Below are 20,711 nucleotides of genomic sequence, written 5' to 3' on the forward strand. Positions count from 1 at the left end.
TTATTTCTCTTTTGTTCTGTGTTTACAGTTGCACATAGTTCTTGGTTGCCGAAAAAGGAAACGTGCATTCGCCAGATGGTGTTATTGCGGATCATCTTGCTAATTCTGCTCCTCCAAATGTTAGATCCAGGAAAAGCATTTCTCATCAGCTGCTGTGCAGTTTTGCTGAGTGCTGTCAAACACACCTTCTGAAGAAATGGCTTCCTTCTATTCTTTGTATCTTTAATGAAGAATGATTTATTTCCATTACTGCTCTGCATAGTATTTTTCACCTCTGTACTTCCAGACAAACAGTGGCAGAGCTCTGAGTTCAGTGCAGTTGTTTGAGATGTACTTACTGTTAGACCTATTCGGCTATGGATGAAAAATGACATAGAATTAACACGTCTTTGTCACTGGAGTACAGATAAGGAAGCATATCTCAGATCAAATATTAATAGAAATGCTGATCAGGCCATCCTTGCGAGGAATAAGCACTTGTCACAGGCTGTGAGATCTTGTGGCTGCCAGCAGCTGTTCTTCAAATGTTGTCTGCACACCCCAAGTAATCAGTAGAATATATCTGCTGTTGTATGAGGAGTTGGGGAAAGCACCAGCTATCCTGAAGCATTTCAGCCACTCCTCGAAAACATCCTTTCTGCTCGAGCTTTTGGTTACCAAGAGGCATCCGGATAAACTTGCATCCTATTGATTACCTAAGAAGCTCCATACAAATGAAAACCGAGGTTGTGCTCAGCAGAAAAACTCAGGAGAGTTCTAATGATAATTGATTACGTTGTGCTTTTAAAGCTTCTGTGCTTAACGTTTTAAACGTTAGGTGTATTGCCCGTATTTCAAGTCTAATTGTTTCTGATAAGCTATCAGCAAAAAAGTTAGTGCTTATATTTAATTAAGTGGCACTTTCCAGAATTACTTTGCCTGTATTACTATAATTAAATGATGTGAGAACAGCCTTTGATACATACGTTCTTTGCTAACACCAAAAATAGAAGCTGTAAATAGAAAAACTGGATTCATTAAGCAGCAGAGCAGAGCAGCAGGCCAAGAAGGCTACAGCCATTACCACATCAAAGAAACTAATATTAATCTCTCTCTAATGCAGCGTCTTCAAGCCTTTCTTACGTTCTGATGGGCTTTTCATAATTGACCTCTGTAAGTAATAAAAAAATGATAGGAAAAAAAGCCCCAACAAGTGAATCTGGGAACAATGTGAATTGCTAATACCTCCTGGACTGGTGCCACGTGATTCCATCATGTATAGCTACGAGTTAGGCCTGGGTTCACCTCGCTTAGCTTCTGCCATCTGGGAGGTGGCTGTCTGGGCACTACCAATGGTAAAGGCAACGCAGAGATTCAGAGGGCGGTTCTTTCCTTACTGATATGCATTGCCAAAGTGGGTAGAACAAATCGTGCCCTGGATATGCCCCTCCTTCTCTCATTCTTCATAGTCAGAGGGTTTGAACTATGATGCTCAACTTCTGGGCAGCTGAAGTTATCTGAAAGTGAAGACTGATCTTTGCCTCGTGTTCCAGGGTGAGAGCTGCAAATTCCCGAGCACTGAAGATCCTCTGATAACAGGATTTATTCTTATGACTCAGCACTTGGATGCCAGCCCATGTCTGCCCAAATCTTCCATACCAGCACCCATAGAGTCACCATATCTCATCAGCTGCTGCTATTGGAATGCTGATCCCAGCCCCTCTGTCTGTCAGGAGCATCAGGTTTGGTGCTCCTTAACACAATTAACAATATTCCAGGCTTTTTTTGCAAGCAGCCAGCCATACAAATACAAATCACTTTCACTTCATGCTTTGCAAATACCTTTGTAGAGGTGCCGAAGGTTTGTGAATCAAAAAGTTTTTCTGTTTAATTAGTCTTATCAGCAGATCTAATTAAACATTTCCTCTTCCTACAACTCCTACCTCTAAAGTCTTTCTCAGGATATTACTTCAGGTGAGAAAGTGGTTTGAGCTCTTTACCTAAAGTTGTTCCTCCTTCTTTTATCTGTGTTAACTGTTTAATATAGAGACTGCAAGATCCTACTGTATGGAAAACGCTCGGTCGGCCACTTCTTTTCTGGGGACTTCTGTCCTACTGTAAGACACCTAAATGTGACTAATGCTAAAGCTTAAATAATAGTTCTGAGAAACCTTAACTGAATTGAGTGGGGCTGAATATAGAGAGCAAATCTATACGGGTGAGAAGAATTTGAATGAGTTCTTGTGAACTAGTCAGCCCTGCTCTGTGGTGCCTGAACTATGCAGCTTGAATGAGAGAAAGTGTGGGTGAGAAGGTGGCTCAGCAGTAGTGAGCTGTCAATATGAATACTTTATCAGAGTGCTCCTCTTAAAAGTAAAGCAGTCATTGCCACAGTATTTCTTTTGAGCTGCGGATGGACACAGATCCCATTAGCCTGGAAAATCCTGGAGGCTGAGCTGACGTCTTGGAAAGGCAGTTTGGTCATCTACCAACAGGGGGAGCTTGACACCACAAGGTACCCCAAGGAATGATACTCCTAATTGATGGCTGTACCAACTATTCTTTCTGCAAATTCTTGCGAAATGTATCCGTATCCCCCTTCTAAGTCGAAGATAAGCGTTATCCAATTAAAATACAATCATGTAATTTCTCTAATTATTTAACCTCTCGTTTCTCCCTCTTTATTGGGAAATATCTCTGTGTTTTCTATATTTTGCAGCAAAAATGTCAAACTGAATCACATACAGCCAGCCCTTAAGCTGTGAGCAAAGTGCTCCACCTCCTCCTGCCTGCCTTTCTCCAGCTGCAAGATTGTTCTCTAAGACTTGCCAAGCATTATTCCTATCCATGAGCAGTGCTACTGGTGGGCCACACAGTCTACAGTTAGGGCAGTGGTGCTGCAAAAGCTGTGTATAGACTCATGCGGTGCTATAAAGCAGCATAGATCCTTCCAGAGCCATGCTCCTTTGCCATCAGTTGTTCAACTTGTGTGGATAAATAGAGTTGTATGGTCTGGACCCATCATGACACAATACAAATATAATATAAATACAAGTATAATCTAAAGTTCATGAGGGAGAAGACTGCGTGAGGAACGTGTGTCTAAACCAAAGTTATTAATGTCTTCCACCTCCCAGCAGCACGCTTATTTTTTCCCCTCACACAAACAGAGGCACCTTCCCGCGCTGCTGTGTGAGGGGAGCTGACGGTTGTGGCGGGTGGAAGCGGCCACCCCACCCCCAGGCGGCCCTCAGGAGCGCCCCGCGCCGCAGCGCCGCTCACGGCCAGCAGGGGGCGCAACGCGCTCGCGTGCGCGCGGGCGGGCAGGAGCAGGTGGCCCGTGCGTCGTTCGAGAAACTTCCGGAAACAGCTTGGCGGAAGTGACGGCGCTCGTGACGCCACTTCCTGTTTGCGGCTGAGGAAGCCGCCGCCGTTGCCGTTGTCCTGGGCTGCCGGCGGGGAGGTCGCGGCCGTGCTGCGCAGGCACTGCAGCGGGTGAGCGCGGGGTCGGGCCGCGGGCAGGTGTCGCTTGGTCCCACCGGGGAAGGGGAGAACGAGCGGAAGGGGGCGCCGATGCCTGGGCCGGGCCGCGGCTCTTAGCGGCAGCGCTCCTGGGACCGGGCCCCGAGCGCGGCTGTCGGAGGCGCGCTGCCGCCATGCTGGGCGCTGCGCTGAGCCGCCGCCGGCATCGGGGGTTTCTGCCGAGCCACCGGGAGCTGCGTGGCGGCGGCGGCTCCGCTAGGCCGGAGTGGGCGGCGGGGAGCTGGGGGCGGGCGGGCGGGAGGGAGGGAAGGAAGAAGGGAGGGAGTCTGCGTAGGGGCTGCCCTGGGCTCAGCCCGCGGCGCGCAGGGGAGGCGGTGAGCTGTGGGATCCCCGGGCCGCGCTGTCCCAGATCGGCTCTGCCTCGTGCTTACCGAGAGCAGAGAAGGCTTAGGCGGGGAAAATCCGCGCTTCTATTTCTGCTTGGGCTGGTTTCGGCTACAGAAAGCGAGGAGTCTGTGTTCGGACAGGGCTGTGGAGCCTATTGAACAGGCCTTTTACTTCGGCTTCGTTTGTTCATCGAGTAATTTTGGCATGCTTGTAAACTAAACGTGCCATTTTCTATCTTTGTTTTTTCTTCTTTCTATTTTTTTTTAATACATATTTTTTTTTCCTGATAGGAATTGAGTTCCATTTTCCTTTTAGTAACTCAGAGCAGGGTCAGAACTAAGTGTTGTGGGTGAAGGCAGCAGTGTTTTGAAGCCGGGTGTTGCCAGGTTCCAAGCTGAGCTGGAAACTCAGTGTAAGGCTGTTTGTTGTCATGGTCAGTGACTGCTCCCCTTCTGTCTGGGTGCTGGGTTGGGAAGTGAAGTTATTTACAGTCAGTATTTGTGTTTATTGCAAGGGTTTATGTTGTATTACAGTTTGTCAGCACTCTGGGTGGCTACTGAAAACCTGTGCAGCGTACTTCAGCCCACAGAAGATAGTAGAAAAGGTTCATCAAAACGTTGAGGCAGATTCAAATTCTGATAACAGTAAATTGGTTGGCTGGTTCCAACCTGGACAAGGTAATGTCACTAAAGTTAACTTCAGAAGCGTTCCCGTTACTTTAATGTTGCATAGCCGGTGGTCTGGTCTTAATGTTCTTATGCCGTGAAGTGTCAGCATGTGAAGAACAAGGTGTTGGCGTGCTGTCAGCCCAGCTGCTCGCAGCAGGCCCTGTCCCTTGGTCCTCCAAGGCTGCACTTCCCACTGTGTGCCGACCTTGATTTTTGTTTACCCTTTGGAGGTGGTTGTACTTTCGTTAGGAATTAAGTTCAGCTGATGATCAAGAGCTTGGTTGTTAAAGTACCATTTGGTTTGCTGGACTGTGTTGTCAGAGAAGATTTGTTTGACTGGACTGAGCAAGTAAATGCATATGCCAGTCTTGCCTCCGATTGCCTTTTTCACGTGTTTCTTTTCAGTTGTTTAAAACTAGAAGTAAATGCTGGAATAGAGCACAGTGCTTGTGTAACTGTTTCTCCCTCTTGTCTCTCATGCTGCTGTTCAGTGGAGAGCAGGAGCCTCTTGGAGATGCAAGTCAAATTAGGATTAAATTTTCTTTAATAACCGCAAGCACTGGAGGAGAAACGTGTGTTGCTACTTTGACTAGCAAAGGGATTTAAATGGTGCTGTTAGTAATAATTTTTCTACCTGGAAGCTGCCCTGTCAGATTTGTCTCTTTCAGTACTTGTGCTTTCTGCCTGTACTGCATTCTTACCCAAACGGCTTTTTCTCTGCTATTTTCTTCTTACTTTCCTGGATTGAGGTGGTTTGCTAACATGGTTTGGCTGGATGCTGGGAGAAACCATGTGAGGCTTCACTTCTGGAGATGTCTTTTTGGTGAGATATTAGGGAGTAACTTAATGTTAAAGGCTCATTTCAGTATGAAGGACGTATCAGTTCCTAGTAGTATTTGGACTGAGCTATGGAGATAACTATATATTTTTAACTGTAAAATTTTTCAGAACTCCAGCATCTGTTTGACTCGTTTGAGGTGAGGTTGTGCCGGATCACAGTGATGTTTGTGTGTTCATGTGAGGCCGGAGGCACTGCGTTTGGTCTGGCATTGACTGAGATGTCCCACGAGGTTGGGCAGAGTGATGCAGCCATGCGTGTTAACGTTCTGCTCTTGTGCTGCTGGCACATCTCACCCATGTCAATACATAGGGCTCCCAGCGTGGAGTAGACAGACCTTCTGGTCCATGCCTCAGAAATTGTGGTGCTTTGAACGGAACATTTTCTATCAACAGCTTTACCTTTGACCATAATGTTAATCAATTTATTAATGGAATGGAAAGATCAGTGAGAAACTACTTAATGTTGTCAAGACTTGTTAGTTCTTAGATACGGTGATGGTTTATTTCAGCGTAGATTTAAATTGAAACTACTGTGGAGTCCTCAGTACAGGAGAGACGTGGACCTTTTGGAGCATATCCAGAGGAAGACCCAATGGGTAGAACACCTCTCCTGCAAGGACAGGCTGAGAGCTGGGGCTGCGCAGCCTGGAGAAGAGAAGGCTGTGGGGAGACCTGAGAGTGGCCTGTCAGTATCTAAAGGGGCTGTAAGAAAGTAGACAGACTCTGTAGCAGGGTCTGTGGTGACAGGACAAGGGGAAATGGTTTCAAATCAGAAGATGGTAAGTTTAGGTTGGATATAAGGAAAAACTCTTTTACAGCGAGAATGCTGAGGCCCCGGGACGTGTTGCCCAGAGAGGTGGTGGATGCCCCATCCCTGCAGACACCCAGGGTCAGGCTGGATGGGGTTCTGAGCACCTGATGGAGCTGTAGTTGTCCCCGCTCATTGCAGGGGGTTGGATGTTGGGTTTCTCTCAAGTTCGGACTGTTTGTTTATTTAACTACGTTCATGCATGTGAATGTCTTTTTCCTGTATATCCAGTTTCTTTTGTACCGACCTACATCCCCTGCCTGCCCTTCTCACTTCTGTTGTGGGTAGTCCTGTACTGAAGGAGTTTGTGGCTCAAATAATAAGGCTGAGGCCATTTGTAGCTACATTACAGTAGAGCTGCTATTAAAACTTATGTGCCATAAATTTTGTTTGATTAGGAGAAATTGTTTTCTCTCTTAAAATGTAGTTTGAATCTGTGGAAGTCCGTCTTAGTTGTTCTGAAAAAGAACATTATTTCTTTGGTTGCCTTAAATAAAATTGGACTCAGAATACCACTTCAGGACAAGTGTTTTCTAACATGGAGCCAGGATGTTTGCTGTAAGCATAGGATTAAACTAAGCATTTTGGAATGTTGATTTGGTTAGATTCATCTCTCGGGGATGCTTGGTAGTATAATGTGATGAGGATAAACATTGTTATTTAAGTACATTTTGCTGACTTTAATTATACTGTGTATTTACATTTCTCATGAAAGAAGCCAGTTTCTGGAGCCTGTGAAATGAAACTCTTAGGTAGCTTTTCTGAGTTGGGGTCAGTGGAAGTTAAAAGCGCAGAGAGGTTTTGCGTATAGCTTAGTGTGTTGTGCTGGGTGAAATGTCCTTGGTTGTATGAGTGGGGTTCTGTGCTGTTTCCTGTGGCAGTTAATGCTTTATGATTGACCTTTTTTTACCCTTCTAGAAGATTTGCTTGGAAAGATAGAGTAGGCAAGTCATTACAATTCAGGGATTGTATTCAAAATCTGTAGGCAGCGAGCAATTGACGTGACTGAATTTCATCCAAAGGTTGTTATTTTCAGCCTGGAAATATTAGGGTATGCCTCTTAAGTTTACTGGACTGTAAATAATAAGACTTAGCAAAAGTATTCTAGCTATATAAAAGTCAGTTAAGGAGATATTAGAACACTTGAGCGTGTGTTGCGTGCCGTCCTATCCGCGGCCCTGGATCCATCAGTACTGATGCTGCTTGGAGTGTTTGTTGTTCTTTGAAGGAGCATAAAAACTCATCAGGTCTGACACACTGCTTTCTAATAAAAACTCTTGGAATGTGAGAAATCATATTTTCTTAATCACAGGTTGTAGTTCTCAAAGGTCCTAGAGCATGTGTGTCATCTACTGCGTGTTCATCATCTGTTGACATAGCGGAGACATCTCTGAATTGCTCAGTTGCTGCTGAGTAGGTCAGACCCAAGCTGAAGCTGAGCTGGGGTTTGAAAGAGGGTGTTCTCCTGTGTTACTTGCTGGATGTAATGACTCAGATGCAGAAAGCAGACAGGTAGGAGGGGTTGGATGGCTGGGCAGCTCATAGGGTGTCGATACCAGCTTCTTGGGTAAATTGTGTGAATCGGGGAATTTGGAACCTGATCTCCCTCTGCCCAGGTGATGAACTAGTCACTATGCTTGAGCTGTTCTGGAATCTTTCAGGACTATCCTTTGTACACCATTGCTTCATGGCCAGAAATAGATAACTTTCTGATTGCAAAGGTCACCTGGCCCTTGTTGTCTAAATTCACTCCTGGCGGATTTAATAACTTCTCATTTAGGTGCCTTCTTCTACTCTATTTAGTTTGGGCGGCTGCTTTGTCATTCTGGAAGGCTGTGCGTCTGATAAAGTACTTCTTCCTTGTCATCTGATCTTACAGAAGTTTATGGCTGTACATATCTTTGTAAATATACTCATACCTTTTTTGTAGCTGAGGACTTCACTGCATAGAGAGACTCCTAGACGCGTTTCAAGATCGTTGTGAACTGATACAGCTTCAGGCTTTACTGTAAGAGGAAGGCTTTACTGTAAGAGGAAGGTCTCAAGCCCTCCAATCTCAGCATGTTGCTTGCTTTGTATCAGTGTGACTTCTGTGCTTCTTGGTAAGCCAGAACTTCTCCTGTGAGATCTGAGAAATCTATGAAAATTTACTTCGCATGAATGTGTGGCAGTTGGGTTTGTTCATGCTCACGAGGAGTTGGAGTAGCTGATAGAATCCTGTAAACATAATGCAGTTATGCATACGAGAGCAGCTGTAGATTTTTGCAAGTGAAAAACCAAGGTTATGAAAAAGTTTCGATCTGGAATATTATTGCTTGATTTTTCTTTTGAGGCTTTGAAGGTTTGCTGTGGTTGGAAGTGAGCAGTTAACTGATGTGGGCTGGAATCCTCGTGGAAGGAAAAAGACTCTTGAGTGCCTAATTAATGAGAGTTGCTTGTGCGTTTGAGGACAAATCTTTGACGTATTTGAGACTGGGAAAGGATCTTCTTTATGGCATTTTGATTAGGATGGCTGAGTAGTTCTGGGTTTTGCTTTGCAGGGGGGTAGCTGGTTTGGTTCTTGGAATCGTTGGGGCATTTTAACTATGCAGGTTACTACTGCCTTTAAACTATCAATCATTACTGTTTTCTGTTTCGTTGCAAGTTGGTGGTGGTTGTTTTCCTGAGTAAATATTTCAAATCTTTTATTTTCCTGTATTGTAGGCAGGCTTCTTTTCTAGTTCATGATTTTTTTTTTCCCCTGCTTACTGAGTGCTGTACAGAAATCCAAGTATTTTTAAGGGCCAGAATGTTAGCTGATGCTATCTGTTCTGTGGTTTAGTATGTTTTGCCTAAGCTAGATGGTAGAAAAAGCTTGAGGTGAGTTTTCTTTATGTAAATATTGTTAAAACTTTCTCAGACACAAGAAAACATTCCGTTGATGCCTGAAATTGTAGCAGTGCAGTTTATGCTTTATGGTAACCAGCAGATAAAAATGTTGATTAATTGTAGATGAATTCTTTTCTGTTGCCTGAATGGTTGAGTGAGAGAATGCGAGCAGTTTGTTTTCTTCAGAGAGCTGCTTGCGTGTCTTAATTCCGTGCGTGTATTGCAGGGGTGGCAAGTAAAAACTGAGTGATACCACATCCAGAGGAGATACAACATGCAAACACACTGGATTTCTTTTCCTTCAGATTCTTTCTATAATGTGTATGTTCTACATATACTATTGCTCATGATGATTGGCTCCAAGATTAGGTAATGTACTTAACCCCTGCTAACTGTGCTCCTCATCTGTGTGGTAGTAGGGCTGTTCTGATCATTTCATAGAATCACAGAATAGCCTGGGTTGAAAAGGACCACAGTGATCATCCAGTTCTAACCCTCCTGCTATGTGCAGGGTTGCCAACCACCAGACCAGGCTGCCCAGAGCCACATCCAGCCTGGCCTTGGATGCCTCCAGGGATGGGACATCCACAACCTCCTTGGGCAACCTGTTCCAGTGTGTCACCACCCTCTCTGTGAAAAACTTCCTCTAATATCTAATCTAAACCTCCCCTGTCTCAGTTTAAGACCATTCCCCCTTGTCCTATCACTATCCACCCTTGTAAACAGGCATTCCCCTTCCTGTTTATATGCCCCCTTCAAGTACTGGAAGGCCGCAATGAGGTCTCCCTGAAACCTTCTCTCCTCCAACCTAAACAATCCCAGTTCCCTCAACCTTTCCCCATAGGAGAGATGCTCCAGCCCTCTGATCATCTTAGTTGGCCCTCCTCTGGACCTGCTCCAGGAGTTTCACATCTTTCCCATTTGTTTGTAAAACAACAAATCTTGCTAGGCCAGTTGATAGTTGAGTATTCTGGGTTATTTTTTTGTAACCTGTTTACATATTGAAGCTTGCTCTTATTATATGCATATTGGCATTCTTGATGTTCATTTTACTGTGTGTCTTCCAGCATCCCTTCCCAGTTTTGGTTGCACTACTAACTATACCCATACTGTTTGTTCAGTGCGGAGGTTTCATCAAAGGGCAGAGTCAATTAGAGGCCTCCTTACCTGCTGCACTTTAATGTTTTCAGCGTCTGTGGGACTCTGTAGTTAAATAGATTGCAAAAAGCACGTAGCTATTCCAGTACGTTTGTTTCTGTTGGTAGTGGGATGGGAAGTGCATGGCAGTGCCTGTTTAAGCAAGAACCTGCCATTTGAGGAGGTGTGTATGCAACCACATCCCCTGCCTTTATAAATCCATATGCCTTTAACCTGTAACAGCAATGTTATTTTGAAGGTATACCAAATTATTGCAAAAGGAGGTCTCACTTCAGAGTTTGTATCTCAGGGTATTGGAGGATGCATGTAGTATCAATAGAGTAACTTTATTTCAGAGTGTTGTGCTTGATTCTTACAGCACTTCTGTGAAAGAATGTAAAAGTGAAACTACCTGGACTGAAACTGGAAACACTGAGTGACTTGAAGGGGGAAAATAGTGCTTTCAGTTCATTTTTGTTCCTGTGAAAGCTGTTCTCTCATTCTAAGGAATACAATCAGCTTCCTTATGTGAGTTGGTTGGTTAGCCTTCAGTTCAGGGGTCTTTTCTGGCTTATGTACTTGCTGTTGGGAAACAGTAAATGGCATTCAGTAGCTTTGGCAGCGTGTGATTTTTCTGTCAGGATCTGAATACAAGAAAGGCTACTAAAATACTATGGAAGAACACTGCTGTTTGTTTATGCTCATGTGCTTGATATATCACTTAGGTGCCATAAAGTAGTGTGATGTGTGGCTGCTTTTCCATTCAGAAGTTACTCGTGTATATAGAAATGATGGCATACAGTACAATTCCTTCTTACTGTAGTGATTAAAACTAGCTTTTCTGTCTAATTTATTTCAGGAACCTGCTGTTTCCCTTAATCTCTTCTCACTGTGTTTCAGTGAAATTAAAGAACATGAATCCAAATTAGAATCAAACTAATTGGCTCATGTGTCAACCTAAAATAAGTGAATCTTTTTTGTGTGAGTCTGTGTGTATGTTTGGAACGTTTGACTTTGTAAAAGCAGTCACCTACTAGATCAGGTTTGGTAGTAGCAAATACTAAGTCCTGCCTTGATCTTTTTAAAAACGATGCAGTGTTACCGTACAGACTTCATTTACAAGCTCTTGTTGTTGCAGGATTTGAAAGACCCACCTGTTGTTAACAAGACAACTGCTGAAACATGGTGGATTACTATGAAGTTCTGGGAGTGCAGAAGCATGCCTCAGCAGAAGATATTAAAAAAGCGTAAGTATCGCATTGGTATATGTGGGATATTTTAAGGAGCAAATATATCCTCTTTGTTTTCAATACTTGGATGAATAGTTATCATCTGAGGTAATATTCCATGGCTGAACTGCAGCTCATCTTCCCCTCCGTTTGCGGAGGTGCTTAGATTTCTAAGTTACTAACAAGTATTTGGCATGCTGCCTTTTGTTTTTCCCTAAAAGATACTGTTTACTTTACAGCAAACTATTGGGAGGAGACATTCCCATAGTACGTGTTCCTGGTATACCAAAAATGTTTGACATTAAGGCGCAGTTTTGAGTGACCTAGAAATGCTGTGTTTATCTTGCCTTCTCCTGGGGGCCCTGCTTTACAATTAATCAAATTGCACTATGCATGGCAGTTTAGTTTTTTTTTCTCTTGTACGTGCAGGAATTTGCACAAGAACATCTATGTCAACTTAGAATTTGAACTGTAATGCTGCGTGGCTGCGTGAAATGCTCCAAATCAACATTAGCACAGGTTTAGCTTGGTTCATCTAAGTAATTTTGAACTTTTAGCCTAAAAAAAATCCCTTTTGAGGATGGGGACTGTATACGAGGTAGCCATCAAACGTGCCACTGATGTAAGATACTACCACAGTTAGTTACTGAGATGCTCCTGGAGCTTTATCACCTCTGTTTGGATCAGAGGAGCTCTCTTGATGCTTGCAGTAGTTGGTTGCAGTATAGTGTAGTTGGAGTATGGAGTGTTTAAGAAGAAGTGTATGGCAGAAATGTTATGGAATGTTTTGCCATGCTTACCTTGTGCTCAGAAATACTCAGGAATAATAAATCTAAAAATATCTGAAGAACTCCATTTTTTTAAAATTACTTTTTTAAGGAAATCTGGATAGACAGTTATTTGTATACTTGCAAGATTTGTTGATGCTGTTCTAGATGCAAGATATAAAGTACTGGGAAATCTGTAAGTACTTTAGTCTCTGAAAACTCATTTGACATATTTTGTGTTTAGAATCATAGAATGGTTTGGTTTGGAAGGGACCCTTAAAATCACCTAGTTCCAACCCCTTGCAGGCAGGAATACCTCCCTATAGACCAGGCAGCTCACAGCTGCATCCAGCATGGCCTTGAATGTCTCCAGTTAGGGACCATTCACAGCCTCACTGGGCAACCTGTTCCAGTTCTCACCACCCTCACAGTAAAGAATTTCTTCCTGATATCTAGTCTGTGTTTATAGCATATTTCTTCATTTCAAAGTAAAATATTCTTTTATTTCTTTCTGATTAGGTACCATAAATTGGCATTAAAATGGCACCCTGATAAGAATCCAGAAAATAAAGAGGAAGCAGAGCAACAATTTAAACAAGTAGCCGAGGCCTATGAAGTTTTGTCAGATGGTAGGTATTTTAAAAGGGCATTTGCACTGCAGCTCTCTGGATAGTCAGTTTAAGACTGAAAATGCTGAGGAGAAAATTCATGATGCTTTTAAAGGGGTATTTTAACCTTATCTTTCTATGCAACTAGACTACTTCCTGTGTAAAAGGAAGGGCGGGGGGGGTGTGTGTGAAAGCTTGCAGGTAAGACAGAATGAGCAGAAATTTTGAAACTAAAAATTCAGTATCTTTCTAGATGAGTAACCCAAACAATTTCCTTCTGGAAGCTAAGATCCACTTTTGTCTAGGGAGGTCGAATCAATATTACCATAAATACAGGGCAAGTGCTAATTGAAATCAGTTGCTTAGCCTGACCCATGTGGTGGAGGAATTCACTTTCTAGTTCACCTGTGTCTTTTTTGCTTGAAAAACAGCATTAACTTTTCCAGAAGCAGAAGCAGTCTGAATCATAATGAAGTGATTTTAAGCAACTTTGATTATTTTCCTTTATAATTGACTGCAGCTGTCTGTATTCTATTTCTGAAGTGTCCTTGATTTCACCTGGAACCAGTGAGTGAGTGGGAAAGCTCTATTTAAAGTAGCAGCAGGATCTAGATTACCTTTCAGAATTTGGCCTGGTTTAGCCATCTTGTACACTCTGTGTCTTTGATTTGATTTTGATTCTTAATTGGCACGAGAAATAAAACTGAATTTATGAATCTTTAATCTTCTAAAGCTTCACTTTCTTAAGTAAACTCTTTGAGTAAGAAGAAAGTAGGATACTGGTCTGGGGGGTTTATAGTTCTTTTGGGAAGAATACACTCCTAGAATTTTAGAACATGTTCTGAAAATATTTCCTTTTCTCGGATATATGCCAAACCAAAGTTAGTGGGATCTTAACAGTCACTTGGGCATAAGGGTAACTAAATCCTGAGCCCAATGGTTGAGGGGCAGTCAAGTGGCCTGCAAACTTAATAAAGTTTCTGACACCATTACAGGCTTGAATGAAGACTGATTTTTGCAAGGAGAATAGTTGTGTAAGGGATTACATGTGCAAAGGATGTTGAAATGATCTGATTACAGGGCACGCTTGTCTTGAGGTTTCAAGTACATTAAAGTTTTTTCAGGGTGAACTTCAGGCTTGTTGAGCTCTTGGGTCTTAACTGTTTTCAGCTGCTTCTGACAGTTTGTTCTGTGTCCATTTTTAATTGATGGCGTAGGTTAACCTTTATTTGTGTTCTAAAAAGGCAATACCAAAGGCATTGAACTAGGCTTTGCTCTGTGTGTGTGTATGTGTGTACCTATTGCAAGTTTGCATCATTTCTAAATGATGACCAGTATGTAAAATTGGAATTCTGTTAGCCAGAAGGAAGTATTTAATTCTTCAGAAGCTGTTTGAGGTAACTGCGTTTTCTTTCAATTATGCTATTTAACTTTCAAAAATGTCTTCCACTGAAAATATTACTGTGGAAATTACACATTAACGTGAAAAGTCTAAAATCAGATGTCTTGAGTGATGCTTCCAATGAGGTGCAAGCAAAATACTCTCGGATTCCCCTCCAATGCCAGCAGTGCAGGCTGATCTTATGTAGTAATATGGAATTAACTTGCTTTCTCTCCCCTACTCATGGATACTGGGATGCTGGTCTGCAGTGAAATGAAGAGCATTCCATGTCTTCTGAAACAACAGAGAGCAAGCAGTTTGAGTCGAATCCTTCCATGGAATTGTTTGGTTTTTTTACAACTTTTTGGTCTCCTTATTAAAATAAAATAGCTATAATTGAGTTTATAGACACACAAAATCCTGTTTTTCCTTTCTTACTACTTTCTCACTATGAACTTGGTCTTGCACAATAAAAGGCGTAGATCTGCAACAAGGGATGTTCCAGTTGAATAAAAGGAACAAAATGTGCTGAGGGATTTTCATTGTAAACAAGAGACAGTTCGTCAGAGAGCCTGTGGAGTCTTCTTTATTGCAGAGAGGTGACCAGGGCTTTATCTAGCCAAGTTTCAACCAACTTAGAGGGTTGAATCCCAGAGCTTTACAGCCGAAAGCTTTCCATGGTAGCTATATAAAGATGGGTATCATTTTGAGGTTTGTTCATGTATGACAGTATTTTTTTTTCCTAACACAAGGGGCCCTAAGATTCTTTAACTACATGGTAGTAAGTGTAAAATGACTTGTCTGCTCTTTCTGAACCTAAACTGCTTTGGTGGCCCTCAACAAAAATTTTTACTGGTTTCTTGTCAGAACTTAAGTAAACTATCTTTGAGAAGAAGTTTAGCTGAAAAGACCAGTTAAGTGTTTTTTTATTATTATTCTGTTTTTTTTATTGTGTTTATTTACTGATACAATGTACAACTTCTCCTTGTAGCTAAAAAACGTGACATCTATGACAGATTTGGAAAAGAAGGCTTAATAAATGGAGGAGGAGGTATGTTGTCAATTGGCAGTTCTTTCTTTGTTCTGCTGGAAAGCCATTTTCTGCTGCTTTTTTAAAGGATTGCCTATGCTAACGCCTAAAGTATATTATGATTATTATGTTTTATGATTAGTCTACAGATATCTGGAAGAAGAAAATAGATTTAATTGAACTCATATCAATTAGGGATTAAGTATGAAGTGTATTTGCTTTGTGGGATACCTGAGAGGATGACAGAAATATTAGGAATTTTAGTATATACTTTTTTTTAGGTGCCTGAAAAGCTGCATTGGCTTGAACTTTATTGGTAGTGCAAGTGTGTGGCGGTGACTGAAATTCAACTTGTTTTTTGCAGGTGGAAGTCATCATGATAATCCATTTGAATTTGGATTTACATTCCGTAACCCAGATGATGTCTTTAGGGAGTTTTTTGGTGGAAGGGACCCTTTTTCATTTGACTTCTTCGGTAAGTAACCTGCTTGTTTTAGTTACATCCATCTCTCGTGTGGCTGATTCACTTCGATCCTGGAGAACATACATAGCTAAAACAGCTTTATGAGGAGTAGCTCTGGAAATGGATCGTAAACAATTGTATATTAAAATGTCTGTTACAGTCTCCTTTGTTCTCAGTTGATGTGATAGTACAGGCGCAGGATACGTTTGGATTACCGGTTCATGTTTGTCAGAAGGCATGGCTTAAAAGAAACCTAAATTTGTGGCAGCTGTCTCTGTAGGTTGCAAGGAAATAACATTGGACAGAAGAAGTATACACTGGAATTCTCTGTGGACTTTGCTGAATTTGACCTCTTTTTATTGGTAAATATTTAATGTAGTTTGGAGAGCTTCTGGACTGACTAGGTTACTTTGAACTGTTACAGCGTGTCTCCTAGTGTGAATTGGTATACCACAAATTTCTGGTATCAAGATAAAAACAGCTGCATACATCATCTAGAGAATCTTCTAGTTGCTTGGGGGATGGAGCCCCTCTGTAGGTACAGATATCTACAGGTATCTGTAGATAATTTAGGTATCTCTTGAAGTCTGTGCTCCTTTTAGGTAAAGGAAGCAATGTGTGACAAAATTGCTAAACTGATCTTACCATAGTGCTGATGCTCGTTTGTCATTGTGATTTTTACTTGGTCAAGTGTACGAGGGTCTTCTCTGAAGTGGTAGAATTCTAATGCAGCATCTCAGTGCATGTTCTGCTGCATAAGTTGTGACCTATAAAGGATATCAGATCCTATGTTCAGTATATACTCTATAATTTCTGTATGGGCTAGAAAATAAAACCCAGGCGCTGGAGCAGACCGCTACCCTTCAGTTAGCAGGAGCTAAGCAGGATGCTTCAGAGCATGTTAAACACCATTAGATGCCTGTATGTCTAGGCAAATAAGTCCAGCAAGGAACCGTGCTTTTCTCTATGTCACATGTGTTAAGCTGGTCCAGATGGGTGTCCTCTCTGGACTTTGATGGCTGAGAGAAGTCTGTCTGTCTCATTCTACGTAGATAATGAGAGCTTGGCAGCTATAGTGTGTGTAAATGCTTGTTTTATCAGTGTACCTTCTGACGTTCAAAACTCTGATTGTGCCTTTGATTTCCAACAGTAAAAATGTAACTTTGTTATATAGCTAACTAGGCAGACATTTTTTGTCAAGGAGAAACTCAGCTGGATAGCTGTATGTTATGTAGTTTGGTTCTGTCATACAACAGAGAATTACTGCAGGTTGACTTCTGTAATACTGGCTACATAAACAGTAGGTGAGTGTTCAGGAGAAGTGTGATGAATTACTTAAGGTGTACAGTCTGAAGAGTTCACCTGGAAGAGGAAAATTGTGTGCAGTAACCCTTGCAAAATGTATTTTATATGAAATGTATTTTAGGACATCGTTTCAAAAATGGCAGAGCTTCATGGAGCTTTTCATCACAAGGATAGGAAGCGACTGTTAAGTAGTGGGAGCTAAGGGAAGGTGAGATAGAAATTTCAGGATAAGTAACCTAGAAATGGCACGTTCCAATTCAAAAGCCCTTTTTTTTTTAATTTAGCTACAGTCTTGCTAGGGCGTAAGAGTAAAATCATAGTTTTAATCCATGTGTAATCCCATCTTGTGGTAATTATGATGATTAGATATTCTAAGGCAAAGTAAATTTGTTAGTCAGATTACTAAAACTGCAAACAGAGGAGGCTTTCAATTAAAGCTGTCCTGTATAATGTTGTTGTCCTCTTTGTAATTAAACTTTGTTGACACAAATCTGCAGCTTTTGGTATATATTAAGTTCAGAGCTTTATAAGTGCGTTCATTGCTTTGGTATGGAAGCATGCAATAGTTATTCACGGAGTGGTCTGGATCTTAGTATCAGTGATGTTTCAGAAGTAACTTTATAGATTCAAAGGAAGCATTTCCATTGCAGGAAACATCTCACCCTGCCAGCATTATCACACAGGAACTGATGGAAGTAATGCAGTGGCTCCATACAGCTTGTGCTGTTGAAGAGGCCACGCTCAAATTCTCCATCTCTTAAAACTTGAATCTTTCACTGCTGTCCCCCTAGATGCATTGAGGGGCTGTTTGGTAGCACACTGGCCTAAGAGGAGGTCCCAGACATGCCTTTTTTCCCCTACCTATAGTTAATTGTATTAATTGTGTGCATCTATGAGCTGGTTCAGCTTGCTGGTCTCCAGAATTGTTTTTTTCCTTGGATATCTAGCAGGTTAAATTTATCTTTAAGAGAACAAGTGCTGGGCATGGCACAAGGCAAGCAGGTCATACAGTGGTAGTGGAAGAATCCTCCATTTTTAAGGTATGCCTGAGCATTTGCACAGTGATCTGTGTCTATATAATTACGGTATAGATGGAATTAAAAGATAATGTTCTCAGTCTCTTTTATGTAGCAAATTGGTAATCCTGAATCACTGCTATATATCTTTAGAAAGACTTTTCGAATGCTGTGACAATTCTGCTGGTAAGCTTTCATAAGTAAGTGGGGCAAGCATCTGTTTGACATTTCATTTATGGAATGTGCAATTATAAAAGACTGTGGTGAAATACACTAGACAGGTGAATCAGCACTGTTTGCAACAGCATCTTTGTGGCTCTTCTGAGTAAGTGGCATCAAGAGATCAACTGCAGTGTCCTTAATAATTAAGGTTGAAAATATTTCCTTGGGAAATGCCTATAGGTTCTGCAGCTTGTGAAGTTCAGATGGTGTACTTCATTGTGTCTTGGGTACTCTCCAAAACTGTAGTGCAAGCCCTGTGTGTATTTCCTGTCAATCTGCATCTTTGAGACTTTTTTCAAATAGGAGATAAGATAGAAACATCTACTCCAATAATTTCATTTTATTGTATGTGCTATAAACCTATAGCCCTTTGCATGAGCATGCTATTCTGACCTGCATTTATTACATCGATTCTGATATGGTCTGTACAATTGCTCACAGTGTGCTTTGGTTCAAAGAGTTCATGGCAGGCTCTGTCTTTTGCTTGCTGAAACAGTGCAGCCTGTAATACTGAATACATTTCAGTTAGACTGCTTCCTTCTGTAGGAGCTGAGCAGCTTTTCAACGTCACTTTGCTCAGTGCATTGCAGTTATGGTGTCATCCTTCTGCATCTGCAATATAGGTGTTGAGCTTTTCCTCAGTGTCATACTTTGGCAGAGGCAATAGCGTGGCTTCCCTTGCAGTGAATGAAAGGAAAGAAGGTTTACTGGTTGGGCAGGTAGTTCAGGGGGTGGTGACTGAGCAGTGATCCTGTTTTCACATTGATCCTTTGCATACTTACCTGTAAGATTGTCAGAGCCTCTGGCTGCAGCAGTTTGTGCATGCGAGACCACTTGCTAGCAGTGTGACTATTCAGTTTTTTGGAGGTGAACAATGGCACTGCACTGGGATAAGCTTTACTGTGTCATGAGGGTTAGCGTGATAGTACTGCTGGCTGCATGCCCCTGTGCTCCTCTGGACCATTGGGCTCTTGTTCCAGCTGCCATCATTGTAGCTGTGTAGGTGCTTTTACAGCTGCACTGGGAGCCACCGCAGAAAACTGATGTGGAACTTCTTTCTGTCAGGCTGAGCTGTTAGTGATCTGGTTGCCCCAACTACAACACTGTCATGGTAGAAGTGACTGCAATAGGAAATGTGATACTTTCAGTTTTACTTTTGGTATGATTTGAGCTAATGTCATAGGATGATTTTAATGAAAATCATGAAGTAAAACTGGACTGTGGACAAGTGCAGGGTACTCAGTTGTTACCTCCCTTATTCCCTTCCTCCACTGTGCTGTGCTTTCCTGCCTGCTTTCTTTCAGATACTCCGGTCTTGCCAGTGCTGAGTCAGGTTAGCTCATGGATGCAGGAGAAAGCTAACAATACAAACATGCAGTGTTCTCTTTTGGATCAGTGAGTTAATGCTACTAGTCATGCAGTTCTGTGATCATAGGACAGGAGAGCAAAAAGGAGCCCATCTTTTCTCGCATTCTGCAAGTGGATCATGCTGCTGACAGTGAGAAAATGCTGCGTTACAGCTGAGAATTGAGGGTGAGGAGGGGATCATGACCCACGTTGTTTCGAGCTGCAGTGAGATTTTCAGTGGTGGTGGCTGTGTTTGGTTTGTTTTGAGGTTAAATTGTTTTCCACAAGATAAAGTAGGGTTCTGCTTTACACCAGTGAGCTGCCGTAATGATTTACCCAGGTGAACAGGATAGTTGCTTTTGAATTAGCACAGAGATTTTTCTGATAGAAGTAAATTCTTTTAGGAATACATTACTTCTAACTTCAGAATTTTCAGATGGATTTGTTAATGTTGCTGAAGGCTTTGTGTTCCTTCCTACTTATATATTAACTTGGCTTATGTAACTGCAGTCTTTCCGCCTAACAACAGCAAGAATCCTAAAGTCCTTCGTGTTTCTTTTTTTTCCTAACAGTTTCTGGTGAATTCTTTGTTTAAGCATTTACTTTTCTCCCCAGTGTCTCTGTGTCGTCCCATGCCACTGATCCAGTAGAAGGCATTCCCTGTCTTCCCAGACTTCTCACCTTTTGGTCTCTTTGCCCCTTGCCGTTTCCATGGTGCCACAAGTTTGATCTCAGAAGTGTGCTGACCACTTCTTTTGGAGCTGCATCTGATAGTCTGTCATCTCATAAGCTTCTGGTACTAACCTGATTAAAATGGACAGTATTCAGTAGTACTTTAAGGTCCAGCATTTTGGTTTTATGATGTTTGTCAATTGCAAAGTATATTGTGTCTTCCATTTTTGGAAGGGCCTTCACTTGTGGTTGTTGTGTGGTTTGCTCAGTTTTGTTGCTCTGATAAGCACGTGACATCAAAAATGAAAATCATATACATTGTAAATTGTACCAAAATTATTATTGTAAGAGGAGTCATTAAAACAAAACACCCCAATATTTTGGTGTTAGCTTAGTTTGAACCATTTTGGAAAAGCTGTCTATATGGAAAGGTTATAACACGTTGAAAGGTTCTGCTAAATCATAAAAATAGACCTACCAGGCTGAAATGTTATTATTTTG

General features: G+C 41.9%; 1 protein-coding gene across 13 annotated transcripts in view; it reads left to right on the forward strand.

Moving 5' to 3' along the window:
• Positions 1-3,408: 3,408 nt before the first annotated feature.
• DNAJB6 (DnaJ heat shock protein family (Hsp40) member B6) overlaps positions 3,409-20,711 on the forward strand; it is a 49,828-nt gene continuing 32,525 nt past the window's right edge. For 4 of the 13 annotated variants that reach the window (NM_001012556.2, XM_040680228.2, XM_025147162.3 and 1 more), the window contains exons 1-5: positions 3,409-3,474; positions 11,309-11,417; positions 12,686-12,795; positions 15,147-15,206; positions 15,550-15,660. In NM_001012556.2, the coding sequence (NP_001012574.2) occupies positions 11,353-11,417; positions 12,686-12,795; positions 15,147-15,206; positions 15,550-15,660 (346 nt within the window). In that variant the 5' untranslated portion in view covers positions 3,409-3,474; positions 11,309-11,352. Of the gene's footprint in view, positions 3,728-3,806; positions 4,043-4,139; positions 4,283-4,382; positions 4,527-7,179; positions 8,268-11,308; positions 11,418-12,685; positions 12,796-15,146; positions 15,207-15,549; positions 15,661-20,711 lie in introns of those variants that run through there. The other 9 variants (XM_040680219.2, XM_046921705.1, XM_046921691.1 and 6 more) reach the window with 9 other exon arrangements.

Source organism: Gallus gallus, chromosome 2 (assembly GCF_016699485.2).
Source record: "Gallus gallus isolate bGalGal1 chromosome 2, bGalGal1.mat.broiler.GRCg7b, whole genome shotgun sequence".
In the NCBI taxonomy this organism is placed as follows: Eukaryota; Metazoa; Chordata; class Aves; order Galliformes; family Phasianidae; genus Gallus; species Gallus gallus.